Source organism: Pectinophora gossypiella, chromosome 8 (genome assembly GCF_024362695.1).
Source record: "Pectinophora gossypiella chromosome 8, ilPecGoss1.1, whole genome shotgun sequence".
NCBI classification, from domain to species: domain Eukaryota; kingdom Metazoa; phylum Arthropoda; class Insecta; order Lepidoptera; family Gelechiidae; genus Pectinophora; species Pectinophora gossypiella.
This window is the reverse complement of record NC_065411.1, coordinates 8,117,226-8,145,158: the sequence shown is the minus strand read 5'-3', so window position 1 is coordinate 8,145,158 and position 27,933 is coordinate 8,117,226. Positions and strand designations below refer to the sequence as shown.

The following is a 27,933-nucleotide window of genomic DNA, read 5'->3' as shown; positions in this document are numbered from 1 at the left end:
TGGTGGTTTGAGAGACCGCTCAGTTTTAGTGGTTTCTGGTGGTTTGCACGGCCGCATTTGGTGGGCTGGTAAAAATAAAGTTGGCAACACTGGTCCGGTCATCTGTTGTCTCAGTCTGTTGTCAAAAAAGGCGAATAACAACATCATAATACTCTGGGCTTTTCGGCGGGAAACGGGAACGGGACAGTTGCTTTCTTCATTGAGTAATCTAAATAATTAATACGAAGTGGTGTTTTGTGGTTAATGATCGCATTAAGTTAGTCAGAAGACATTCGCGAGTGTTATTATCTGAGGTTATTATATTGGAGTATTCAATGAACAAAGTGTATCTGCCTATTTTCGCTTCGTGCTGGGAAGCCGCTTCATAGCTCAAAAGTTTATGCGGACTTTTGAGTTAATTCGTTTGGGGTTCGGAGTAGGAGTCTACTCCGAGGGTGGGGGCTTAGGTTTCATCATCATCATTCATCACCTTTCATCATTTCATTAATCATCAAGAAAAAAAAATACGTAAGACATGGCTGTATGGGCATAGTTCCCTTTGCCTTACCCTTCGGGGAAAACCAAAACAAAAAAAAAAAAAATCATAATACTCTGTGGTGACTAGAAAAAAAAACAATGTTTTTAGGAAAATAATGGAAAAGCACTGTTATTTCAATTTTCCGAACTAAAGTAGAAACAGTATAAAGCAGAACATGAACGTGTGTAGAATTTGCCTGTCCAGTTCGCCTGAAAAAGACTTGTGCCATTTAAATAGTCTTGATGATGCAGATGAAAAAAGTTATGCAGAAATTATGTTCTTTTGTCTCGATATTCAGGTAAACGCTAAAATAATTGATCCACAGGCTTTGGCAAGTTTACTGTACTAACCGTCGTTAATTTCAGGTCGTGGAGGACTCTAAAATTACTCGAAAACTGTGCATGAAATGTTACACGGATATTTTATCGTTTTACAAATTCAAGAGACTGGCTTTGAAGAACGACTCGTATTTAAAGACACTGGCAAACTGTGTTGTGAAATTAATGGTATTGGCTGGTGAGTGTGCAGAAAATACAACAGTCAAACATCCTTATAAGGACTGTGATGAGATTGATTGCCACAGCATCAATGCGGTAGAGGAACAACTGGAAATCAAGCAAGAGGAATTCAAGGATGAAGTACCTGACTACGAATCTGATGAGGAACACTTGAGTGTCATCAAAGTGAACAAATGTGAACAGAATGGTGATGTAGAAACTAAAGGTAAACTTAATGAACTGCACTGCTAAACCAACAGTGAGTTTAAAAATAATTATTAAATATTAATCTAGAAATATCTACTTAGCTATTCATTAATGTAGAATATTATTTTCAATGTTTATTATTAAGGTAGAATATTTATAAATTAATATAATAATAATAATATCTTTATTTCGTACCATTAAAGCCTTAAATATATGACAATATTTGTTTACATTTATAAATGTGTAGTTACAGGCTGTGACATAATTGCTAGAGTCGGCTGTTATCCCTAAAAGTTCATATTTATAAATATTCAGAACATGCCTGTTTCCCATTGTATCCATTTTCCATATCACAAAGTCTTATTTTTTATATTGTACAGCATTTGTGTTTTAGCACCAGTAAAGAAACAAGGCAATCAAAAGTTAATCAAAACCAATGCTAAGAAAGGTGGAGAATGTGGTCAGACTGTGCGTAACCGCAAGCAGCATGCTTTGAGACACAGACCTCGGAAGGACCGCCAGCCCATCAAATGTCAGGATTGTGACAAAACATTCAACAACTACAACTGTCGAACCAAACACTACCGAACTATACACTTGGGAATCAAGAAATATTGTAAGCTTTGTAATAAAGGTATGTTGATTATGTATACTAGTGATGTAACGAATGTTGGATTTTTCACATTCGCGAATGCGAATGCGATTGCGAATAATTATCTTCAACATTCGCGAATGCGAATACGAATGCGAATATTTTAAAATGTCAAAAAAGCGCGCTTAAAATGTTAGGTTTGACGTTTCGTATAAGTTTCACTTGTCACGGAATTACCAATAATTTTGAACGAAAAATGATTGTATTGAAAGCAGAAGTATTCAACGATGGACGACATACAGGAGAAAATATAGCGGCAAAGTTAGAAACTATGTTGTCATCGTGGGGAATTCCCAAAGAAAACGTATTATGTATTGTAAGAGATGGTGGCACTAACATGAAAAAAGGTATTTCTTTATTGAGCATTAAAAACATTGATTGTTCATCGCACCAAATCCAACTTGTTGTTAAAGAAGGGCTTAAGTCACAAGAATCAATCATTGCAGCCATTAACAAATGTAAAAAGAAAGCGACACATTTTCACCACTCTAATGTAGCTCAAGATGAACTTTCGCTAAAACATTCGCTAAGTATTCGCATAAATTTTGCGAATGCGAATGCGAATGCGAATATTCAAAAATTTGCGGATATTCGCGAATGCGAATGCGAATATTCGTTACATCACTAATGTATACTGACTGATGTACTATTACAATCGAACTATACCTTTTTTTTTTTTTCATTTTTGTGTCCAAACATGCGATCGGTCGACTAACCATAAGCAGTTATTATGACTTAAGTGGAGCGCAGACAGGCCCCCTCATTAGAGGTCTGCCTTCATTAACTATACCTGCTACTTATATTGCAAGAAGAATAACTGTAACACCTGTACTTTTGAAAATGGCATGCAAAGAATATCAGGATCATAAATCTAATTTTATTATTAAAAATAAAACTTACTATTATAATAATAATTTAGTATAAGTAAAATTGTATTTTTGACATCCCTAACGTTTTGAAACATGCTAATTGAGGAGAGGAAGTAGTACAAACAACCCCCTTTGCTTTAGATTTTGTTAACCTGGAGACACACAACCTGATAATGCACAATTCAGAGATGTTGCGGCACGTGTGCGCGGTGTGCGGCCGCCGCTGCATCACGCCCTCGAATCTCCGAACTCACATGCTCATACATAACAAGGACAGGCCCTACGAGTGTGACATCTGCCACAAGAGGTTCCGAAACACTGGTAACGTCTCAACACACAAGTAAGTATATTTTTGGTAATATAAGAGGATTATCAACATGACATTTGTTTTCCCAGGGTGATACCTAATAAGGCCTTTACTACTTTGTGGTTAACTTAACCACACATATATTTTATATATACATTTAGCAGAGCAATCTACACCATAATATCCTATCGCAGGATAGATGAATGCGCTCGTACTTAGTCCTTTTGCAATGTTAAGGAACGTGCAGGTGAATATGACGAAGCGTCAGGTGATCAGCCCATCGCCTGTCATGTTACGAACACAATCTCCTAATATTTTTTTACGGCATGCGCCGTATGAAAGCAGCTGAAAGTGTTTTCTTTTTTATTCACTGCCAACCGATAAAAATACATACGGATAAATAACCGTGTTTTGTTTCCGTTTAATTGACTCAACATCGATAATTTTGGAGTTACCCAAGCCTACTACTAAAAAATGGTAGAAATAATAATTAAGGAGAGGATGTAGATGTTGTCCGAAGTATGCTCCATACTGCCTCCAGTTGCTTGTGGGGAGGCCTGCGCCCAGCAGTGGGATAAATATAGGGTGTTTTATGTATATTATGTAAGAGGATGTAATAAGCGGTTCACACACATGTAATATGTCGGTAATATCAACCACATACCCACCTGCTTTTTTCAGACGAACTGTTCACGAACGAGAAAGATCGAAAATATGTCACTATTGTTCAAAGAGTTTCTTCACGAAATACCAATTAGAAAATCATTTAAGGTATGGAATGAGTTACGATTTTTTATTTATTTTATTATTTTTACTCAAAAAGTTATGTTATAGAAATACATAGAAATATGTAATTAAGCCTTATCACTATTTGGTCACTCCTTTGCATAGCAACTTGAGCACAGTACAGACTGATATACATATAGGTACAACAATTTATTCCTATTTTCCGTGGTCACCCCATCACGCCATAACTTGAGAACGAGTTTACCGACCGACCGACCGAATCCATTAATTTTTTTTTGGAAAGAAAACTTAAGGTCTTCGAAAATATAACATTTTAGAAAACTTACCTGAAGTCGATACGTGCGGATTTCCGCGGGCGGAAAGCTAGTTTATTATAGATATCAATTCTTCATTCAAAACAGGTACATTAAATTTTTAAAACTTTTTAAAAATACCCAGCTAACTAATTATAATTTAATCAAATTTACGATTTTTAAAGCACGATCAAGTCAAGATATTATTCTAAAGCGACGAGCTTTTACTATAAGATTTTGATGAGAGTGGGAGATGCGAAAGTGGTGTGTCAAGATCGTAGTAAGTGGAATTCGGTGATCTGTACCTACCCCGATGAGAAATAGGCGTGCTCTTATATATTTATTATAAATTATAACAATCAAGGGAGACGTAATAAGCAAATTCTATTCGACTTTCATTCACTACGCCACTCTTCATTCTTCCCTACTTCACTACTCTCCAAAATCTTCTCTAAAATGTTAATGGTTCTGTTTTTATAATGAAGTGTGTTGTAGTGCTATTCATATTCTGAAGCTCGTGAGTTGCTTATTATTAGGTATTTTGTGTGTACTATTTATATAAGTAGGTATATATGTTATGTTATGTATATAGGTTAGGTATATACATTTGTATGTTATATATTTATTTGCATGTATTTATTGGTAAGTTGTACTTATAGTTTGTACCCGCAATCTTTCAAATTTTTTTACATTTTTCCTCACCTTATAGTTGTTTGGAAGAAATCGCTTTAAGCGATAAGGCCGCCATTTGCCATTTACTTAGTTAAGAGTCTTTTTGTAATTATTTCTTTTTATTTTGGTGCAATAAAGTGTATTTGTATTGTATTGTACTCTGTCATCCCGCCTGAAAGCCACACACACAACAGATTCCGAACATAGTCTTGGTTTCGGTAGTAATTTCAGTGGATTTTCTGCCGAAACCGAGACTTCTACTTAGCACCACAACTTATTAAAATCGAAACCGAAATGAAAAGTCAGTGACACATGGGCAGTGTCACTTATGCTGAAGCCACAATATCACAATAACGCGAAAATTTGCGTTGTCTATAATCCAATGTCTGTTGACCTTTTCTCAGAATCCACACGAAGGAGAAGCCGTACAAGTGCTCCGAATGCGACAAGGGTTTCACCACCACCACGCAGCTCAACAGCCACAAGCTTAGTCACAGCGATCAGCGCAACTTCCGCTGCAAGTACTGCAACAAAGGATTCGCTACACCTAGGTCAGTGTCACACTCTTTTAAATATTAAATGTCCGGTTTTACTAAGTATAACGTTACTTGAAGTAACTGAAGATGTGGCATAATGGTGGAACACGTTAACCTAGATTCCAAGAATGTAATAAAAAGGAATCACAAATTGCTGCATGCTCATCCAGTCTTTTGCTGTTTTGAAACTCTTTGGCGCCAACTCTTTTGGAGTCATTCACATTATTGTCAGAAGACTAATGTAATGACGCTTAGTTCACATTTTCTCTCTTTCTCTCAAAACGAGATAGTATTTTGGAAAGACGTCACCCACCACAGGTGTAATAGATAAATTTGACATAACTATAGGAGTCATTTCACAATTTTAATGATTGTGAAAAAAATCTTATTAAATTAAGAGTTTTTGTAATCCTTTATGGGGTGGACAAAGTCACAAATAATGAAAAGACTACTTACTTGTAGCCATTTTTGATACGAAGTTCTAGGATGGATATGGATAATGAACCGTACAGCAGTAATCAACGGTCAACGCGCGCTCGTAAAGAATACAATCTTTCTATCGGTTTTTACGCCGCTGAATGCGTAGTATATTTTTATTTCGCTGTAACAAGTCTACCATAGTGAATACGAGGTTTAATTAAAATACATATGTCTATCTCCAGCGGTCGCCACGTGCACCAGCTAATCCACACTACGGAAAAGACACACCCGTGTCGTTACTGCAGCGTCAAGTTCCGTCGCACCGATCAACGGCGGGCACATGAGGTGAAGGTACACGAGCGACATGCACCTCCCTGATCACTGGGAAGGAATCGACGACTTGGATAACTCATAGAATAGAAGGCAGATAACAGAAAATATTACACATGAAACCTAAAGGAAAATAATACTTAAATAGAAAGTACATAAAGGAAAATATTGATCAGAAATATGTTGTTATGTTACAAATGTTACACTACCTATACTCCCTCAATCAAGAATACTAAAGTCAAATTAATGAACCTACATTCCTCAAGGTAAAATGAATGTGACTTTTAAATATTAGTTTCATATAAAACCTGCATACAAAAATGTTAATGTGCTCTAATTAAAATATTGTTTTCATTGTTATCAAGTACTTTTATTAATTTACCAAAGTTACATGTTTCATGTAATAATTTGTATGCAACCTTGTACGTCCCACTGCTGGTAATTAATTTATAATACAAAATAAATAAAATTATTTTACACAAAATAATATACCTAATGGTAAGGAAATCAGTATAAGTGGCACAAACTATACATCTCGTAAAAAATATTATACGCAGTGAATGCTACGTACGTGGATAGACGTCTCGTACGGCTATGAGAGACTAGGCTATGTTCCCAAAAAAAAAACTAATTAAAAAATTTCTAATTTCATGGAAAAACAGACATGCGCATCTTTTAGCTTTGTTTTTGGGTATAAATGATGACCCTTTTTATTATACCCAGGCACAACACATCTTCCACCCATTATTATTCTGATCCAAATATCCAGCAACAATTATTTTTATATATGCTTCTGCCATTATATTATATTTTTGAATAAGTATGTGCCTAAGTAATGAGAAAATATGTAATTATCACGTTAAATCTGGACAGCGCTATCTATATTATTTTTGGAGAAAGTAGCCTGGAAAGTCCTCGGAAAGTCCCTCATTGGTCAAAATCCTCGACATAGTTAACGACATGGTTGCTTTTGTAGTTATTTTTTTTTTTTGATCGCGTTATTTTGGCTTCATGCCAACAAGCCACTTCATAACTCGAAAGTCGAAAGGACTTTTGAGTTAATTCATTAGGGGTTCGGAGTAGGAGTCTGCTCCGAGGGTGTGGGGGCTTAGGTTTCATCATTCATCTTCACTCATCACCTTTCATCATTTCATTAATCATCAAGAAAAATAAATACGTAAGACATGTCTGTATGGGCATAGTTCCCGTTACCTTACCCTTCGGGGAAAACCAAAATATAAAAAAAACTATTTGACAGTTGACACATGACAGGTTAGATACCTATTGGACACTTACGTGTTGAATGTTTTTTTGGGAAAAGGTTTAAAAGCTCTTTTCTTTCGATTTCTTAACTAATGTGGAAACAGTATAACGCAGTAAATAATGCAGAACATGGATGTGTGTAGAATTTGCCTTTCAAGTTCGCCTGAAAAAGACTTCTGCCATTTGAACAATGTTGATGAAGACGAAAAAAGTTACGAAGAGATATTGTTGTTTTGTCTCGATATTCAGGTAAACAATTAGAATAATTGATCGGCTTAGGCCACAAGCTTTTACAAATTTACTGTCTAATAATCGTCATTAATTTCAGATCATGAAGGACTCTATAATTACCAGAAAACTATGTATGAAATGTTACGGACAGATTTTGTCATTTTACAAATTCAAGAGTCTCGCTTTGAAGAACGATGCATATTTAAAATCTCTGGCATACAGTGTTCTGAAATTAGATGTATTTGCGAATGACCACGAAGAAAATGAAAATACAAGTAATCCTCCTGAAGAGTGCAAAGAGATTGATAGTCTCAACAGTGATGTGAAAGAGGAACCGGAAATCAAAGAAGAGAAAGAGGACGAAGTACTGGGGTATCAGTCTGATGACCAACTGTTGAGTTTCATTAAAATGGTGAAATATGAGCTGAATGAAAATATAGTAGAAACTAAAGAAAAAGGTAAATTCTGAAATGATAATAATAATGATGGTAACTCATTATAGTCCTGTGGCATGCTTCTCAATCAGGGAGTGCCACTTTGAAAACTTATTGAGTTATTTTAAGTGTATTTTAAGGGTATGTAGTATATCTTGCGATGGGTGTACCACTGGCTACCCCAACTGAGATATAGTCAAGATGATATCTACACTTAGCTTATGTTATGTTGTGAGATTATGTTTAAGTTAGATATTTTCTTATGCACCAAAAGGGAAAGAGACTGATAATGTATGGAAATGTATGGAATAGAATTTTTGACTAAAATCTTAAACACCACTTTCAAAATTTAATGGCATCATAGTCATTACATACCAGTGAAATACCAATTTTATTATTCCGAGTTATTGTTACATCTGGGTCATTCTTAGTTAAGAGGTAATATGTTGTATGAAGTGACGGCATGGCATTTTTTTTAATATTTCTACTTAATTATATATTTTTTTTATAGAAACATTTAAGTTGTTAACGTTTACAAAGTGGCCAGTCAATTTGTTAGTTTTTTCTCGATTTATAAGTGACCAGGGTAGATACTCAGTACAGGGTAGAGACAAGATGCACAGGGGAGGATACTCTATGGACAGGGAAGAGAGGCAGACATATTAAAAACAGAGTTTTTTTAAGAATCAACATTATTATTTTATTTAAATTTTACTTATTAATTATGTATAATCAGACTTTTCATTTCTTTGCAGTCATTGTTTATAAAATTAAATGTTTCTTAAGGCTAGGTACAAAACAAATAGGTTCTTACTTTTTCTTTCCATCAAAACAAAAATATCTATAACTTTACTATTAATCATATCAATAGTAAATAATGAAATAAAAAGAAACAAAACTTAAGTAACAGTATTAAACTTTTCTTGTACTTAAAATATAAAAAAACATTTTAATTAAAAGGTAATTAGAAATATTAAAATTTTAAAATCCGCGTTCAAAGACATCAATAGATTCATTAAATGAATAAAAAATACGTTGCCCCCTCATTTTTAAGTTTGGGGCGGGAAGTTTTTTAAAAACTTGATCCCAGGTGATGAAAGAAATATCTTCATCATTAATTCTGAACTTTTTTCCAGTTTCATCAACGATTTTACAAAATTTAACTTGAAGTTCATCATCTTCTTCAACACCTGTGCACATTGCAACATAACGATATTCTGTTTTCCTATCTTGCAGTTTAACCAGCAGAAAATCACCGTTGCAGAATGTTTCCTTTCCAGATGTTGAGGGCTTTAAATTATCTTTGTGCAGTTTGCTTTTAATACTGGCAGGCACAGAATGCTGTAGTGTTTCTTGAAGCTTCTTCCTCCGTTCTTGAGATGCGAAATTGATTAGTGGTTCATCTTCTGAATCGCTAGCTCCGTAAATATCATCAACACGTAGACGAAGTTGTGTTTGCCGATAATCCAAAGTACCCAAATGAAAATGACGACATAACTCTGAGTCACAGAAGCAGCTCAAACTTTTCATTATCAGGCAATTAGGTATAAGAACGCAACCAGTAACCTGGTGAACCTTTAGTGTGCCTGAAAAAGTCTTTAAACCTTCAGTAGAACCTAATTTTGCTGTTTTTTCAGATATGTTTGCATCATCTACGGTAAAAATTTTAATATTCGGGCAGCTTTTCTCAAGGGCTTTAGCTAGGTCATCTATTGATGAAATATCGGTGCCACTCGCAACTAATCTATCTGCAGTTCTCTTGCAAGTAGCTCCCACTCCGTCAGGAGCTCCCTTACCGTGTCCTGCTTCATGAAAATTCCAAGTGAAATTTTCAAGATTAGAGTAGAAATCTACTAGCATCGTTGCCAAAACTTTGAACATCATTTTATTACGATATTGGGTGACTGGGCCATCGCTCAAGAAATGTAAAGTTGTAACAGTAGCCGGCAGACAGTCCAGTATGGGCTGTAAATGCGCCCAAATTGCAGGAGGTGAGTGCGATAAATTTTGTGATAATGTGCAGTAACATTGGCTTTTTAGCTCTTGCTCGACTTCTTTAGTATAGACTACAACAGTGTGCATACTTATTTGTTGTCTCGATCCTCCGAAATGAAAGGATTGTACTTCTTCAGCGTATTTTGTTAGGTAGTTTTCACTGAAATCCACGTGTATAAGAGCTTCTGACTCAGTGAGGGACTCTTTTTTTGTTTTTATAGTTTGATGTTGGTGCACTATGTTTCGTTCGTGATTCAAAAACTTAGCCATCTTTGATTCCAAATCCAAAATCAAGTCCCTTGGTAGAATCTGTAGTGAGCTTTTAACGCATTTCGTTACAGTTCGAGGTTTTCGAGTTTTTAAATCCACGATATCTTGGCGTACACTTTGCCACTTGCTGTAAACTAGTTGAATAGAGTTATCGAATTCTTTATAATGAAGACCTTTGTTTAAACACATCTTACACTCGCGGGATAAACATTTTTCGTTGAATCTGTTGCAGCAAACTTGGTTTAGAAGGTCCACGTAATTCGACACAGATATTATTTTAGCGTTGTAAAGTGATTTCAGCATTAAATCTATATTGCTATGTATAACACACATGCAAGTGTTACGACTGTCACAGCGTGGTTGGACGACCCAAAATGGTCGGAGTTTGCAGAACACTGAATAAGATATTTGAATGTGTGTCTTTTCCAGAAAACGTTTGTGCAAGTTGAATAACGTATCTAGCATAACTCGCTTTTGCTTACGCTCGCCCATCTTCGTTATAAAGTCTTTTTTACCTGCACAAAGTCTACTGCTCGAATCATCTTCCATAAATTTAACTATGCAGGTTTTCAAATTCTGACTGTGTTTTTTTGAGCTGCGCTTTGTATCCATCAGTTTTAATTTGTTGTCTATTTTACTCAAAGGTTTTATTTTCAGTTCTTCCGGTAACACATTGTATTTTTTTACTATTTTCCCGCTTAACACTCTTCTGAAGACTCTTTTTTCTTGGGCAGTGTCGATATTTGAAAAATTTTCATTAAGTTGTTGAGTAATAACTTCACTGAAAAGCAGTTTCTTCTTTATGGTTTCTTTGTCAGCTGCACTTACTGCTGATGTAAGTAAATTTACTTTAGTGTTGGGTGTGATAATTGGTGGTTTTTTTATCCGTTGCATTTGCTTCTTGTAACGTTGGACTGCAGACTTAAGTCGAGCTATTTCAGCCTCTTGTTTTCTTATTATCAGGTTTCTTGCTTTTCTTGCTCGAATTGATTTTTGCTGTGCTGCCTGCGCTCGCCTATTTATATTTTGAGGGGGCTGCGGCGGGTCTTCATTATCTGAACATGGTGGAGTTTCAGGAGCATTGCTTAAATCTTGGAGTGCTAAACGACGTCTACGAATTTTTGCTTTCTCTCTCCAAACTTTTCTAGCCTTCCGCTGCTCTCTGGGGGTCATTTGATTGACTGTCTTAATAACTCCTTTTTCTTTCTTCTTTTCATATTTTTCCCTTTCCTTGACTTTTTGTTGAGCGTACTTATCTTTGTCATTTTTAATTTTTTGGTATCGTAATCGTTCTGCTATTCTTTTTTTTTCGAGTCGTTCTTCACGCGTCATTTTTTTTCTAGACGTCATTTTTTCTGTAAAAAAATCATACTACATTGTAAAGCTAAGATATACATAATACTAAATAAAGAAAAATTTTGAAGTAGTCATGAAAACGCAAACAAACGTATCTCCCCTGGACATTAAGTATCTCCCCTGCCATCAAAAGAGCCAGGGGAAATACGCCAGGGGAGATACATTTTCGATTGATATCTAAAATAGCCGTAAAAGTGTTTATCGGATAAAATTCACAACCAAACATAACATTGTGTGCACTATTAATAGTGAATATTTAAGTAAATATTAATATTTTAACGAATGACTACTAAATAAAACTTACCAGAGGAGAGACTCCATTCACTCAACACTTCTACACCCAGCGAGCGGCGTGACTAGAATGACCGTTAAAATGGTTACGCAGTCGGCTTATGCGCCGCTTGTTGCTAACTTCACGTTAAACTCTATGCACTCAAGGTCACAACTTCGACAAACTTGCTAAACAAAATTGATTTTTAAACGAAAACAAATAGCCAGGGGACGAGACACGAAATACGAAGGACAACTTTCATCGTCGATATTATTTATGAAAAGTTAGAATAAAAGTAATTTTACTTATAAGACACTGTGACTAAGTTATTGTTCTGTATAAATATAACAATGATAAAGTAAATGTAGAATTTTAATGCACTCATTATAACTGGATTACAAATAAAGTCGGGTTGGGGACAGACCAGGGGAGAGACTTTTTTCTTATATTGGAACTTATTGTGACTAAACTACATACGATTCTGTAATAAATTTGAGTGAGCAAGAAGAAAACACTTAGTTTAAATCAATAAATAGGTTAATTTGGAAATTAGTATGGAAAAAAAGTATTTTTTTGTCTTAGCCATTGAAAGTACCTCTTAACTAAGAATAACCCATCTACTCATTCCTTTTAACCATGAAGCTGGGATAATCACCAAAAGTGGCTCAAGCCTTGGTAAAAATTATACTTATTCAAAAATAATAATTCTTAATGAAATTAACAACTGTCAATTATCCATCTCATTCCATGTTAGAAATTACAGGTTTAACTGAAAATAAATTAGGATGTGTCTTCTAAAATCCTTTTACTAAAACAATCTACACTCCTACATACAGAATAAAATCTCAAGTAGGTTAGTCATAATTATTATTCAACAAAGTACTTTCTATTCCAGCATCAGTAAAGAAACGAGGCCGTCCAAAGTCAATCAAAACAGACATTAAGAAAACTGAAATATGTGAAGAATGTGGCAAATCTGTACGTAACCTCAAAGAGCATGCATTGAGACACATACCAATGAAAGACCGCAAGCGCATCAAGTGCAAGGAGTGTGACAAAACATTCTCAACTTATGGATCTCGATATAAACACTACCGAATTAAACACTTGGGAATCAAGAAACATTGTGATATTTGTAATAAAGGTTCATTGAAAATTTATTTCTTATAATAAAGCTATACTACAGTTATTGTAAGAAGTAAGTTAAGTCACCGCCGCGCGCCGCGCCGCACGGTCACCACCGTACTTTTGCCGCCTGTCTACATGTAAAGTTCGCTACCGCACTGGTTGAGGTGTATTCAGTAATAGAATATCACTCAAGTTACACGCATAATGGACCATCTTAGAGTCTAAATGTGGAATACTGAGCCCACTAACATAACATCACTGATGTGAACAGACAGTCGAATAAGAAGTTAATATTTAAAAAAAAATCCTGCAATTTTATCACTTTTGCTCTGACTGAAAAGAATAAGCAGAGCTGGAAATCCCTATTAAAAATAAAAAAAAATCTCCTATGTTTCAGACGTAACAGACCTGAACACGCACCGCCTGGTGGCGCACAACTCGGAGCAGTTGCGGTTCGCGTGCGCTGTGTGCACGCGACGGTTCATCTCGCCCTCCGCCCTCGAGGCGCACATGCTTCTCCACACCAAGGACAAGCCCTACGAGTGCGACATCTGCCACAAGAAGTTCCGCATGCAAGTCAACCTTACGCACCACAAGTTAGTACCTATATATTTTATTTATTTATTATGGCAAACTAACAGCACTGAACCTTACATAAATAAGTACAAACATAAGCTAGATTGCGGCCAATTACAAGACCAAAATTTGGGGTTGGGTTGGTCATCCTCGTCGCCAAAATTAGGGAGCTCCAAATAAAACCATTATACATGATGTGGTTTCCAAAACACAGCACAGATAGTTTTACATGATGTGATATTCCAAAACACAGCTTTGTTATTCCAAAACTGGTTTGTTAATCCTTTCCCTCCCTTCAGTTACCACCTTTACAATATACTGCGGCTGTTCATAAATACGTCATACTTTTTCACTGCTTTTTCAGACGAAGTGTTCACGAAAAGGAGAAATCACACCTGTGTCAGTATTGTTCAAAGAGTTTCTTCAAAAAATACCATTTACAAATACATTTAAGGTAAGGACATACTTACAAATGGTTGTAATTGTATTATACATCATAGGTTATTAGCAGTAAATGTCACATTCGCAATTTGGAATGTATTGACCCATAGAGCAACACAGGTCACCGGCGGACCGGGGATTGATCGCATAATACTTTTATCTGTATCGAAAAGTTGGAAACATAGGCCTTGTTGATGTTATGAGAAGATTATGCAAAATCACAGCAGACACAAGCTCAGTCCCCTCATGAAACACGTTCTTAGTCAATAACTAAAAAAAAAAAGAGTTGTGCTAATACGTGGGGGTCTAAAAAGACGACATCAAAGCAATTAATCTAAAAAGGAATACTGCAATTTGAAGTTTGCGCTTGCATAAAAAGTAAGTGAGCCATGACAACAAATGTCAAATTTGATTTTATGGGGGGGGATTGTTTCAATATGGCCTTTTTAACCCCAGACATCACTTCACTGTACTTAAACCAGTGCACGCTGACCGACCCGCAGGAGTCACACGAAGGAGAAGCCGTATAAGTGTCCAGAGTGCGGCAAGTTCTTCTCCTCCTCCACGGGGCTCAACCATCACAAGCTGATCCACAGCGAGTACCGCAACTACCGCTGTCAGCACTGCGACAGCGCCTTCACGAGACCCGAGTCAGTTTCACTTTACTTACTCTATGGCTTCATACTTAGCACTATACCATAGAATAAGGAATAATACTATGTATAGAACGGCAACTCTCCACTCCCCATCAGCAGCTGAGCTAGGTTTATCTCACCCCCCGTCGTGTTTATTATCGTCTTCAATCGTATGGGCGTCAGAAGTCAAACACACAGATGCGCGTGTACGGTAACGTCAATGTGCAGTGTCTGTGTAAAACGAAGTTTTTTGTATGAAGTGTCCGGGGTGAGATAGTCACGGACGAGAGTGCCTCGGAGGCACTGCCTAAATTGTCTTCAGTATACGGACGAGGCTTATTATGAGGATTTACACACAATACAACTTAGATAGAATTGATGATAAATTGCAAATTGCACTCCATAATTGTATTCTCCATGTCCATTGTATTGCACAAATCAGATCACCAACTCTTTTTCAATTTGGATCGACTAGTGCAAATTGATACCCTTCAGCTTTCGAAAGAACGGATTTTAATGATACTAATAGACAAGTCATAATAATAGTACATAGAATCTGCGACAGTAGCACCGAAGCCGCGGGGCTTCTTTCACGCCACGGACTATATTTTAAACCTAGTTTAGCTTTTAGTCTTCGTTTTGTAATATAATAACACTGATTATATTTGTGTCTGCAGCTACCTTCAAAGGCATCAGCTGAGCCACAGCAAGGAGAAGACACACCCGTGCCGCTACTGCGGCGTCAAGTTCAGTCGCTCAGACCACCGCAAGCGGCACGAGTTCACAGCCCATGAAAAGCATTTAGTAACAGTCTGATAGACGTTTCGTCTAAGACAGGAATCACTCACTGATTTAAGAGCCACGCTCTTGTTGGTCATTTTCCATGCTACTTTTTTGGGGAAAAGTAGGGCAGTGGTTTCCCTCTTGCCGTCCGCGAGTGGGTTGGCGCCCAATCTATTTCAAAGCCGTACTATGACTCCTGTCCTCCGCCTCTGAATAGTACTGATAGTTACTGCTGCCCTCTGTCAGGTTCCAGGTTACAGTCCCTGTGACATGCCTCTTTCGTCCTGCATTACCGCACCGATGGGTCCCATTTCCGCTTCTGCAACCGTTGAGGTTTTCACCCGTGTGCCTCCCTGGGCAATGGTTCTACGTTATGCCTAGTCTGGGTCCCTATCTGAACTCAGCCACTGAAGCTAGAGGCGCCACCACCCACGACAAGGATGCACCGTACAAGAAATGGCCCCAGTGGAAGACAGGAATAACAGGGAAATAATCGAAGACAAGGAAAATATTGTACAGAAGGAGATAGTCAAATTAATAGATGTACATTCCTTCAGTTAAAACGAAGATGTTGTGAAAGTAAGTCCAAAATTTGTTTTAACTTTTTTAATATTTTGTGACATTTTCTATTGAAATGAAATTTATTTGCACACACAAATTTATTTATTGCAAAAGTACCTACCTCTACGTTTTTGGAACTATGTGTATATAAGATATGTTTTCATTAAAATACTATTTTCATCGTTATCCAAGTATTTTTATTAAATGATCAAAATTTCATATTTATTTTACACAACACACTTTTTTAGTAATCGGCAAGTAAAAACCATGAATATTAAATTGGCCTTAGTTGCACCACATACCAACACTACAAATGTAGTTCATCCATCACACAACACGCATTTCATAGATCTACATTTAATTAGATGTAAGAGTGCGCTAATAGATAACAATTCAAAATGTGTCACTCGACACAAATGTCTTTACAGCGCACGTATATATTTCGGTGTAGTTATTCCAATGGATAGGAGCTACTCTAACTACTATCCGCACGTTTACTCTCACGTACGTCATTTTGTACCAATGCCATCTGTTTACACAAGTTTCAAAGTAAATATACGTAATTCATACGACGACGATAATACGATGTGAGTTCTCAACTTTAAAAACGAAAAGAGATACGGTGCTCGGCGACTGCAAATACCTAATTTACGGTTCCTCTTCTTCCTCGCACTTCTCTGCTTCTGCTTTGGCAAGTGCCTCTTCTCTTGCACGTGCCTCTTCTCTGTCGCGTATCTGCTTGGCCTCGCACTCGCACTCGGGCGCGCATTGTATCTTTTCCTCCTCTTCGACGGTTTCCTCCGGGATGACGCAGCCCGGCGCCCCGTCTTCCGTCTCGTCGTAGCAGGTTCCCTCCTCGGTGAGGCGCGGCGAGTTGCTCGGCGAGTATATGTTCAGCGTGTTGGCTATCACTGTCAGCCTCTCCTCCAAGTGAGGGTACTCTCGCATTAAGTTCTCCACCATAAACCTGGTGAATGAGTAGGTTAAGAGCGGGTTACAAAAATATGGATTGAAATTATGGGTAAGGAAACTATTAATTATAGTCCGGCAATCTCGTGTGCGACCCTCCTGCGGGGCGACAGACGGTGGCGGGGACGGGGTAGCTAAGATGTCAGCGGGTAGCAGGTGGTGTAGCGGGGAAGGGAAACGCGTGCATCTGCGCGTCAAGTACGGCAGTCTCGGCCGCGCAGCCGAAGCGGCAACACGTGCTTGATAATCTGTACTACTTTCGAGGGCGACGCACACGAGATTAATATCTGAGGATGAGTGAGGCGATCTCAAGACAACTTAAGGAGGTTGTACATAAATAATTAATGAGCAAAACACGGAGAAATCAAAGAGAAGTGACGAAGAATATCAAACGGAGAGTGAAAATGAAAGCGATATGGAAATTGATTTATAACAAAACAATCTATTAATATTTTAGTTTTCCTAATAATTGGTCGTCAAGCATAATAATAAAAATAAAATAAAATAGTTCTATCTTTTTATTCACTCCTACATATATTACGTCACAAGTAAGTACAACTTATTGCAAGATTTATCCTGGCACACTTCTCTACGTGTGCAGCCGTGTTCTAGAATGTCAAGTGGTCAAGATGATGACGCGCTACCCCGTCCCCGCCACCGTCTGTCGCCCCGCAGGAGGGTCGCGCACGAGATTGCCGGACTATAATGGACGAGACTATTTAGATTAAAGAAAGTAATTCTAGAAATCATAATTTTGTCTTCTAGGATTAGATGTGTGTCTTCATCATCAGGCCCTAGCTCCATACTGATCCTAAACTTGTGCCATCAACTCACCTAAGTCGGTCATTGAGTGCGCGTGCCTGATTAAACTCCGTGATGACGGAGTTCTTAGGCTTCCGGATCCGTAACGACTGCCTTTTGACGGCGCGCGCCAGCTCGCTGCCCAGCCGCTGACTGCGGACCACACGCTCCAACAGCTGCACAAAATTATAAGATTAATTGCCGCTTCACCTAATTATTTCAAACTAGTGATTATGGTATGACGGCTTTTTATGCAAACCTTTACGAGTCTCTAGCTTCAAGAAAATTATCAGATTTATCGCTTTCATCGGTCCAGACGTAAAAAGACCTAGTTGGCAGACGTACGTACGTACGTACATCATCATTCAGCAGTAATACATCACTCATCATCATCACTTCACCACATCATCACTCACTCATCGTCACTTATCATATGAGTGATCGCGATTATGGAGAAACGCAAACTTCCTTTCAACTAATAAAATAAGTAACCCATTGTTTGTCGCGCTCTGTGTCGCGGCATTCGCGCAGCAGCGTGGCGACTTGCTCCTCCAGCTGTGTGTTCATGGCGCTGGTCTCGCGCACCTCCTTCTCCAGCCGGTCTTGCTCTCTACGCAGCTCCGACATGCGGGCCTTGGATTCCGCTAGTTCCTGGTCACATGATATAACCGAATAAAAATGTAGTTCAAAAGGATTTTGCTAAGCATTTTAATGCCTAATAGAAAAATATTGTGGATTCTGAATCCAAAATTTTAGAAGAAATCTTTCCCAACTGTAAATTAAAAACGTTAAAAGTACCACATGTCATTCTTTCAGAAAAAAAATACTATTGCACAACGTTTTTTCTCTGTGACTGTGGTTTTTAACCCCCTCCTCAAGGCTAAAACTAGCTTTACGACCGCCATCTCCAGACCTATTACAAAGACAGAGGCTTTTTAAAAAATGTGTAAGAAATGAACTCTTCAAGATTTACCTTGGTAACCCGAGCGACATCGGCCTTGGCCAGCCTCAGTTTGTGGTGGTAGGTAGACTGGGAGGTGTGTCCGGGGACTCCGCGCGCCTTCTCCACGGCCGCTAGAGCTCGCGTCTTGTCCATGGCGGTTTCTCTCCGCGTCACGTACAGAGCCAGGTCTTCTGCCAGCTTTTCTGCCGTGCGCCGGAGTTGCTCGCGACGAACCTGGACACGATTTACGGATCAATCAGTTTGTACAGGAGACCATAAATGTTCGTGGCTATAAGGCACTTTTCAGATATAAAGGTAGGTATCATTATTGTAATCGTTCAAAATCTATACATCCAATTTTTAGAAAATTACTCTTTTGAACACATCAATACCATGGTAAGGTTATTTCTTACGACAATACAAACTTAGATTTTGCTGAGTTTAATACCTAGGTGACAAGTTTGAGCTCATATTTGAATAGGTCTACATAGCATGGACTGAAAGGATCAACTTAGTTATAACAATTTAAAACGTGGTGGTAAACTCACTTCCATACGATGGATTTCATTCTTCATTTGACCGATTTCGCCAGCGGAGGACTTGGCTTCGTATATACTTCTTTTGAGCTCCACGGCTAATATTCCCTGCAAACATTTTTTCAGTGTCCGCATTAATCAATTATATCAATAAAAAAATAGTTAAGTACTAGGTATATTTTCGTAACTGACTTACTTTTCTCTGCCAAACCATCGCCTCTCTTTGTTTGGAGTCAAGTTCGTGAGTCAGATTCATCTTATCTTTTTCTAGTACTTCTATTTCATCTTCAAGCTCTATCAATTCACTTTCTGCGTTCTGGAAGAATAATTATTTATTTTGAAATTAACATCTTGAGCCTGGCTTGAAACGTACAAAGTCAAACCCGTAACTACTATCGAAGTAGAGCCACAAGCCAACAGAAGAAATACTAGCGTAGTCATCATCTAGGGAGATACGGTGCGCGGCGTGCGCTAGTGCGTTATCCTGTTTTTCACAGTGTGCGCTTACTCTAACCTGAAGATTTTACAGGTCTGGTTTTTATAAAAGTCTGCCTGTGTGACCTTCCAATTTTCAACCCGAAGCGAAACCAGCCTAATTACAGGTTAGATCATACACATCCGAAAACATTTATCGGGTTTGTTGGTTTTCCTTGCGATGTTTTCCTTCACCGCTGCACATGATAATAATTTAAAGATCCGAACACGAATTCGAAACAAATTCAAAAATCACTGATTTATGTCCGTGCTGAATTTGAACCTACAGTCTCGAAATGCGAGTTAAGCATTCTTCGAACTAGGCTACCAGGATTCACGGAAGACATACTGGCAATAGTATTATGCTTTATTCGATGACACTGAGGTGATTCATGCATTCTGTTTGTTTTTCTCAATATACACCCATCGAACGAAAAGACCTTTTCCCAATCATGACATGCTTCGTTACATGGTAGGTGCCTCTCGATGATCTGACTTCAAATAAATGTCCTACATGGAAACCAGACACCGCACTCGTTCCCGTGGTCGACTACACGTTTGCCCTCTTGCAAGCTGTGTCTCTCCCACAGCGCCCTGGACCAAGGTTCTCGTCCACCTGGGCACCTGGGTATATATACCTTGAGATTAGCAGTGTACTCGTGCGTGAGGGCAAGATTGACGCGCTGCGTGCACTGGTTGCGCTCGTTGGCCTCCTTGCGCGTGCGCTCCAGCACCTCCAACTGGCCGCGCAGATCGCGCAGCTGACGGTCCACTTTGATGCGCTCCTGATGCACGGTTTCTAAATTTGCCTGGATGTGCATCGTCTTCTGGTCGCAAATCTGGATTTCTATAATAGGTATAAGAATACTTTAGATATTGTTAGGCAGCTGTTAGTTTTTTCAGAAAATTCAAATTTGTTTTTTTACATAATTTTTCTCCTGTTTAGGTTATTGATAGAATATTGGTGCCGATCTTGTCTTTTTATTAATGGCATCAGAAAAAAATATTTTTTTAACAATGGGTTCAACTCCTTCGGATTAAGTTGGTTATGCTGGGGACAATGGTTTTACGTTTATTAAGAAGGCTGATGTCTGCGATGATCTTCTGGTACTGCGTGGCGAGCTTGACGACGTGTCCCTGCAGCCGTAGCCACTCGTGTTGCATAACCTCCGTGCGATCTCGCAGGCTACGAATCTGCTGCTCCATTTCGTCAATACGCCGCTCTTGAGGAGACTTCATCTGAGGAACAAGTCAGGGACTAATCATATGCACTGCTAAACAATTCCCACAGATTTTCAATAAACTTCAAATCCATTGTGATTGTTTGTGACACGTGTCCAACGTGTGGGACACGAAAAATACTTACGTCAAAAACCTCCTTCAACGCCACATACTTCTTCAAGACGATGTCCAACTCCCGTTGCTTCTTCATCATGAGGGACGACTTCTGATCAAACTTGTCTTGCAGCTGGTCTAATTCTTTCTCTCTTTCCCGGACCTGCTCCAGCTTCTTTTCCGCGATTGATTTGTTCTTCAACTGTCTGTTGTGGTGCACCTCTATATCTAACATTACTTTGGCGTGCTGGTTCTCTATAGTCATTAGCGAAATTTCCTGAAACATTTCAATTATCGCAGATTTACAAGAGCGATACGTTGTAATTCGTTTTATGGAATTTAAACTAATCAGAATATTAATTACATATATAAAGGAATTCTGTCGTATGTGCGGGGTAATCAAATGAATCAGTATTTATTTAAGAATATGTCCATGCGAAGCTAGGTCATGCTTAAATTATATATACTTACCCAACCTGACTGCTAAATGATTACAACTCAAAAGTTGATAAACTCGTGGGTTTATTCCCATCAAGTATCAACAAACGCTTCAACTAAGTAGGTACCTACAGCAAATATAAGAAAGTAGCAATACCAGTTTCCGAGACATGTCCCGCATATGCTTGATGCCCTTGGCCATGGTCTCGACGGCCTTGTCATTGAGCAGGCATTCCTGCAGGTTGGTGAGGATCTCGTTCTCCAACTTCAGCTTCAGATTTGATCTCCTGCTGAGTTCCTTCTCTGTCGTCGCTAAAATGTTACGCATCGTTTGGTTTTCCTGAAAATGTCGTGGAACTCTTAAAAGATGGTATGTAAAATATAGGTAAATCATTCATAATTTATTCTCTGAACCTATTATGTCAATATGGAGAGAGAAGGCGGCGTACCATCTTGAGCAGTTCCTCATCTCTTTCGGACATCTCTATAGATTGCGTCAGATGTTCCATTTCTGCTTCCAAGTCTCTGCGTGTCTCGTCCTCCGATTCAACTGTCAAAATTAAACAAAACATAAAGTCGCAATTATATTTATTTATTTATATATTTGGAAATATATAAATAAATAAATATATTCCGAAATGGGCTAGTCAGGGGTATATCCATCGCAATATGAACACCCATGCTTTTCTCTATTGGTCCGACGCTTTGAAGTTACTTAGCCTATTGAGTCAATTTAAGTCCTAAATGGCAAAACTGTTGCGGGTCACATTTAATATACGTATATAAAGGAAATACTTTTTGACTATTGTATACTATACTTTCTCACAATTTATACTTGGCCCAAACCAGAAAACTAAAAAGTCCTCATCATCATCAATTTAAGAGCCACGCTCTTGTCGGTGTAGCATTTTCCATTCCAGTCTATCAAAGGCCAATTCCTTGACTTCCCTATAAGACACGACGTTAACCTTCATTCACATCTCGTGAACATCGTGTTTCTTCGTTAACATTCATTAAAAACATCATAGAAGGAAAGCTAGAAGGAAAGAGAGGAAGGGGAAGACCAAGAAGAGCTTACATGGAACAGATTAAAGAAAAAGTCCTACAAAACTGAAAATGAAACGTCCAGAACCTTACGCACACGTGTAAACTAACTAGACACCTCCCGTCAAGGCTGCATAGGTGCATAACAGATAAGTAGATATCTAGTTAATTCACACGGGCAATAAGTAAAACTCAACGGTGGTAGGACACGCACAAAATCTCGGCGCAATGCGGAGTGATTTCTTACAAACTCCCGTTTCCTGTCCAGAAACACTCCAGTTACTGCCTGTCTGTGCCTTGAGCATAAGAAAGATAGCTGATTACTAACAGGTTTTGGACAGGGCAGCCATATCGTAGTTGAGTTTGTCTCGGTTCATGGCCAACTCCTTGCTTCGATTCAATTCCTCATTGTTGATCCGCTTCGTGATCTCCAGGTTACACATCAGCGTGCGATAGTTTTCTTGTAATGCTCTGAAACGACACACTTGTTAAATACTAGACTACTGGCTTCAATCATACTTACATACTACTGGGTTCAATTTTAACTCCACGAGCTACGTATATAGTCTTCTATGACAAGTGGTTTTTGAGATTAGCATGAAAATAGGTACAGAGGAAAGACTTATTTATGTAATGTATTTGAATATGTTTTGAATATACTTAATAATGCCATGTACCTTAAAATATACAACGCGAAAACATTGTACCATTTTCAAAAGAAACCATTACTGTATTTTGAGGAGATAAATGCACGCAAAAAAGGTGCAGATGTCGTGAAAAACAATGGGTAACAAATAAAGAATCTTTTTAAAAATCATTTGCGGTATCATTCCCGTATAATCTCTTAGTAGCTTCAATAACTTGAACAAATCTACAAGACAAACTGTATCAAATCTTGATCAATCTATCTATTTACTTGTAGTCGTCTCGTACGGAGTCGAACACCTTGTCCCGTTGCTTGATATTGACGAGCACTGAGTTCCACAAGCTCATCAGACGCTTCTCATCCATCTCCAAGTCTTCCAGCTCAGTTGCGTACGCTATTGTCTGCAATAAAACACAATTAAAAGTGACAGGAGGTTTTTACACACCGCTTCGTCCTTTCAGGCATAATACTTACTTTCTGAAACAGTATTCCCTGCCCTGTGGAACAAAGAAATGATAAAACTTGATACTTGGTACAAGTGTATACCTTGTCAGTAACTCTGTCCATCTCTGAGTTCTTGATCTCCATCTGCTTCTTGAACAACTCCAGCCGGGACTGCAGCTTCCACACCTCGTTGCTCAGCCCGTAGATTACCATGTCCTGCCAACATTCACTTGCTATAAATACCAACCACATACAATTAAATAAATTTTATAACAATGCTAAGATACCAGTACAAATTTGACCTATGAGATAAAAACATGGTAGGTATAAAAAAATCTCTTAAAATTCAAAGTTTATTGTAGAAAGGTAACTTCAAATATTGCGTAGAAACATAAAATACCAACGGCTTACCGTGCCCTACGAAGCACGGTATCATCTTACTTGTTCGGACAATCATGTGATTCAAGCCTGCAAAGTCCTTACCAAAAAAAGGGCAGTCTCAGAGTGGTTTCGACAATGTCCCCATCGGGAATCGAACCCAACTTGACCGATACGTACATTACGAAATATTCCCGACCCGTAATTAATGTGTAGTGCCGCTCCTTCGGGCACCAAACTTACCAGTTGCCGCTTCTCATCTCCTAACTCCTTCTTTTCTCGCCGCATCTTCTCGGACATGCGCTGGCTGACGGTGAGGTCTGACTCCGTCTCCTCGCGCCACTTCTCCAGCTGGCGAACCAGCGCGGTCAGGGCTTCCAACTCCTCGGTAGACTCGCGTTCTGGATTACGAGGACATTTTTTTTAAACGTTATCAAGTCACCAACATCATCATAACGTAGCATCGCGCCTGTATCCACAACGTGGTAGGCAGAGGTGTATAGTAGATATACCCCTCAGCCAGCTATGTCACCAACATCATTTATTTCTTTAATCACAACTTGTAATGGTAAAAAATACTAATGTTTCAAAAGCAAAAAAATATTCCTCCGCTACTTACTCACTTAATCACTTTTGGAATAATTCTTACTTGATACAGCTGTGTACAACGAAAGGTAAGTAGCTAATCCAACAACAACAACAATGTGTATGTGTATATATGTGTGTATGTAACAATGTATTACTTACCAGTCATCATTTCGTTGTCAAATTTATCCTTCAGCTGCCGGAACTTCTCGTTGGCGATGCGAGCCCTCTCCTCGGCATCGTGCCTCGCCTTCGTCTCGTTAGCCAATGTTGCTTCGTACTCCTCTATCAACACCTGTTATTCATTTTGATTTTTAGGCAAAAATACTGGAATAACGTGGAAAATAAGATAGGATAGTATACCTACTTATCCTATCTACCCCGATACCGACCCCTCCGGCGTGGTCGACGATTTCCCTCATTCAGCGCTTATCGCTATCGACCCACTAGGGTCGATTAATTCTTTCAAATATTCTTCCTCTCAGACGACGACCTGAGCCAAGGTTCGCGCCCAACTGGGCACCCTCAGTGTTGTCTTAAATTTTGGACTGGGTGAGAGCCCTCAGCGCTTCCCATTTGTCCACCCAAGTAGTTAATGCCATGTGCGGCAAATCTACAATAAGTCACGATAAAAAAAAAGATATAAAAAGATAAAAAAGATAGACGAACGTCCTATCTTCAGACAAAGCCAAAAAGTTAAAATTATACATTTAAGTTGGTAGGCATTTTTCGCAATACCCACAGCGTCACTGTTATTACGTAGTATTATTCCTTATTCTATGCTATCTAAGGTTTAATCAAATAAGCTAAGATTGTTGTTAAATGGATATTAGTTGGCATGTAACAATAGGATACCTGTGCTAAATAGTGGATTAAGTACAGGTTGTATTATATATTTATAATTGAGGTACCTATATTATATATATACCTACCTATTATACATACCCTTTGTCCGTTAGTATCATGGTCACTCCTGTAGACTCCTTCCAGCTCGGCTTCGTAGGCAGTTTTACCCTCTTTTAACTCAGCTCGCTGAAACCGGTACAACATTATAAATTCGCTTAAATTCTGTTCAAGTGAAATAGTATCATTGTCTTACTAAGACCATCTAAGGGTCAGCGCAGAAAAAAGCAGCGGCGAAGCGATCATTGAAAAATAACCATCATTCGCACGAAGTGTAATATTATTCGTCAACGACAAACTGTTATACGGGCTGAGGCGCCGTAGTGATTCAGTATTTGGTAGGGAAAATTTGGAACCTATGAGAATGGTAATCAAGTTAAAGGTTTTGCCGCGCCACTGCTCTTGGGGTGCACTGATCCTAAAGTCTATGAGACTACCAGGGCTATGATCTCCTGCTCGGCGAGCTCGTTCTCTTTCTCGAGGAAGCGGCGTAGAGACTCCTGGAACTTCTGCATGAGCGGGTGCGTGGACTCCAGCACCGCCGGCATCGGGCCCACGTCGCGGGTCACGCGCCATCTGTACTCAGATATATTCTTGAATGTAAGCAATTAAACTGAGCAGAGACAGAGAGATAATTAAATTACCCCAACGTCTAACAGTAAAACAAAAGTAGATAAAATGTTATGTTCTTTACTCTCCTGTAGAAAAATTTACTAATTATGATGTAATCATTCGTTGTAAGATTTTAGGTATGTACCTACAGCATCGTTGTAGAGTTGTGACTGTTCGCGTTTTGCTGCGTCTGACGTTACGTCACTCTATTTCCGTCTGACTTGAGCTTATTTGTATTCTCTGTTGCATTATTTAAAATCGTGCTTTCGCGTTCCATTAATCCCCCCAAGTCTAACGCCACCCAAAGCTCTTGTTCGCGGTCACTCTATACGTAGAGCGCATTCTTGTCAATCACAGTAATAATGAAAACAGTTAACTTACTCCTCCAGAGCGTCTCTGGCCGAAGTCTTGCAGGTACACTGCTCTATGAGGCACTTGCAGCATTCGCATACAGGAGTCGGGAACGGCGGGCACTCGCACAATTCCGGATCCTGAGTAAGATACAACGCATAAAACCTGTGTTCATCACGCCTGACTCTTCTCGAAACACTATAGTAACGATAATGTGAAGCAGAGGTGGTACCACTGCCTATTGATGAGCAGAAGCGGCAAACGTTTCTATTTCCACGATGGCTAACGTATGACCCGTTACAATTTAAATAAACATTTTGCCTCAAGAACTGTCACTGCATAGTGTCTGGAATCGCACGGGCTAGGTAATGTTAGCGAGTGTAGAAATAGGAACTTTTGCAACTTGGTAAAACCCTCTGCCTCTGTGCCTACAGGAAGTGGAGAGCCACATTTCAAGCTGCAAAATGGAAAGCTCTGACTCACATGCGGCGTAATGATGGTCTCATACTTGAACAGCAGGCAGGACTCCTCGTGAATGACGATGTCGCGCTCGTCGCGAGGGCACTCGCAGTCCGGGGTCAGAGTGCGCGAGGTCGATACTGTGTCCTCCGTGCACTTGCAACTGCGCTCTGACCTGATCAATGACGGTACTATGCACTTTATTATAGCTCACGACTATTGTCCGATTGAGGTAGTCAAAGGTACATCCATCGCAATATGAACTAAGTACCCACACCTCACCGAGCGTTCTGTTAGACTAACGTGCAGGTGGTGCCGATAATGGTCGAGACAACTGTTAGTGAAAACTGCACTTGAGATAGATTAATTACCCGTAGGCAGATACATCTCCTCGCCAGCTAAGTTAAGCCCCGTGGAATAGGTGGCGAGCCTATTATTGTCATTGCATTGTTTGCAGTTTTTTAAGTACTTAAGTAAGTACTTATTATTAGTCAGTCATCGCAAGTACACTCAAGTTTGGGGACAGAATGTGCGAGATTGAGGTCGTGTCCTTCGATCTGATCACGATGCAGTGTAGTTTATTGCACAAAAAGCGCGTTAATAAAGGAAGAAATACGATTTTCTAAGGGGGTGCACAGAGCCAAAAGTAAAAAAATATAATTTTCAGCCTTACTTCGAAACCTTATCCATCCTAGGTCTTCTGTTTTATTTTCACTGACAATGTGACTCGGGAAGGTACATCTGCTTACCACACGACCATACGATAGTGACATAATTGCCAGAGATTTAACAGTTTATTTATTTATTCAGCAACTAATATAATAAACAATAATAACATTACAAACCTAGATGAATCCATCCTGTTCAATCACTCAAAATATAATATAAATACCTAATCAAATTGAAAATTGATCAAAAATTCTGCGGAAATACATTCCAAGCGTTGTTTGTTGCTAAGCAACCAAAACGATTTAGGTTTAATTTTGTGATTCTGTATACAAACTTTTTCGTTACTAACCTTTTG

The 27,933-nt window shown here is 38.8% G+C and overlaps 3 protein-coding genes across 3 annotated transcripts; 2 read left to right on the top strand and 1 right to left on the bottom strand.

Annotated features, from left to right (window-relative positions):
• The first annotated feature begins 547 nt into the window (after positions 1 to 547).
• LOC126368930 (zinc finger protein 880-like) lies at positions 548 to 6,407 on the top strand. The gene is made up of 7 exons (XM_050013176.1): positions 548 to 815; positions 883 to 1,240; positions 1,616 to 1,855; positions 2,884 to 3,082; positions 3,731 to 3,820; positions 5,166 to 5,312; positions 5,960 to 6,407. The coding sequence occupies exons 1-7, from the start codon at positions 693 to 695 to the stop codon at positions 6,093 to 6,095; spliced, it is 1,293 nt and encodes a 430-aa protein (XP_049869133.1). The 5' UTR covers positions 548 to 692; the 3' UTR covers positions 6,096 to 6,407.
• A 908-nt stretch (positions 6,408 to 7,315) lies between these two features.
• On the top strand, positions 7,316 to 16,177 carry LOC126368927 (zinc finger protein 708-like). Its single transcript, XM_050013172.1, has 7 exons — positions 7,316 to 7,559; positions 7,639 to 7,999; positions 12,763 to 13,011; positions 13,393 to 13,591; positions 13,936 to 14,025; positions 14,516 to 14,662; positions 15,325 to 16,177. The coding sequence occupies exons 1-7, from the start codon at positions 7,431 to 7,433 to the stop codon at positions 15,461 to 15,463; spliced, it is 1,314 nt and encodes a 437-aa protein (XP_049869129.1). The 5' UTR covers positions 7,316 to 7,430; the 3' UTR covers positions 15,464 to 16,177.
• A 50-nt stretch (positions 16,178 to 16,227) lies between these two features.
• Positions 16,228 to 27,599, bottom strand: LOC126369120 (coiled-coil domain-containing protein 40-like). Its single transcript, XM_050013413.1, has 21 exons — positions 27,583 to 27,599; positions 26,934 to 27,084; positions 26,481 to 26,590; positions 25,925 to 26,063; positions 25,530 to 25,616; positions 24,747 to 24,879; positions 24,243 to 24,400; positions 23,724 to 23,837; positions 23,448 to 23,578; positions 22,860 to 23,002; positions 21,937 to 22,037; positions 21,645 to 21,827; positions 21,081 to 21,326; positions 20,785 to 20,953; positions 20,353 to 20,561; positions 19,437 to 19,556; positions 19,253 to 19,348; positions 18,735 to 18,938; positions 18,254 to 18,412; positions 17,795 to 17,937; positions 16,228 to 16,958 (listed from the first exon to the last, which is right to left on the bottom strand). Exons 1-21 carry the CDS (start codon positions 27,597 to 27,599, stop codon positions 16,640 to 16,642), a joined length of 3,132 nt encoding a protein of 1,043 aa, XP_049869370.1. The 3' UTR covers positions 16,228 to 16,639.
• Between the last annotated feature and the right edge of the window lie 334 nt (positions 27,600 to 27,933).

Coding starts and splice junctions, on each gene's coding strand:
- LOC126368927 (XM_050013172.1), top strand. CDS start 7,431: ATGCAGAACATGGATGTGTGTAGAATTTGCCTTTCAAGTTCGCCTGAA. Junction 7,560..7,638: donor TGTTTTGTCTCGATATTCAG/GTAAACAATTAG, acceptor CATTAATTTCAG/ATCATGAAGGACTCTATAAT. Junction 14,663..15,324: donor AGCGCCTTCACGAGACCCGA/GTCAGTTTCACT, acceptor TTGTGTCTGCAG/CTACCTTCAAAGGCATCAGC.
- LOC126369120 (XM_050013413.1), bottom strand. Junction 23,838..24,242: donor GAGATGAGAAGCGGCAACTG/GTAAGTTTGGTG, acceptor GAATGTTGGCAG/GACATGGTAATCTACGGGCT. Junction 19,349..19,436: donor CGATGGTTTGGCAGAGAAAA/GTAAGTCAGTTA, acceptor AAATGTTTGCAG/GGAATATTAGCCGTGGAGCT.
- LOC126368930 (XM_050013176.1), top strand. CDS start 693: ATGAACGTGTGTAGAATTTGCCTGTCCAGTTCGCCTGAAAAAGACTTG. Junction 1,856..2,883: donor TTGTAAGCTTTGTAATAAAG/GTATGTTGATTA, acceptor CCTTTGCTTTAG/ATTTTGTTAACCTGGAGACA. Junction 3,083..3,730: donor GGTAACGTCTCAACACACAA/GTAAGTATATTT, acceptor TGCTTTTTTCAG/ACGAACTGTTCACGAACGAG.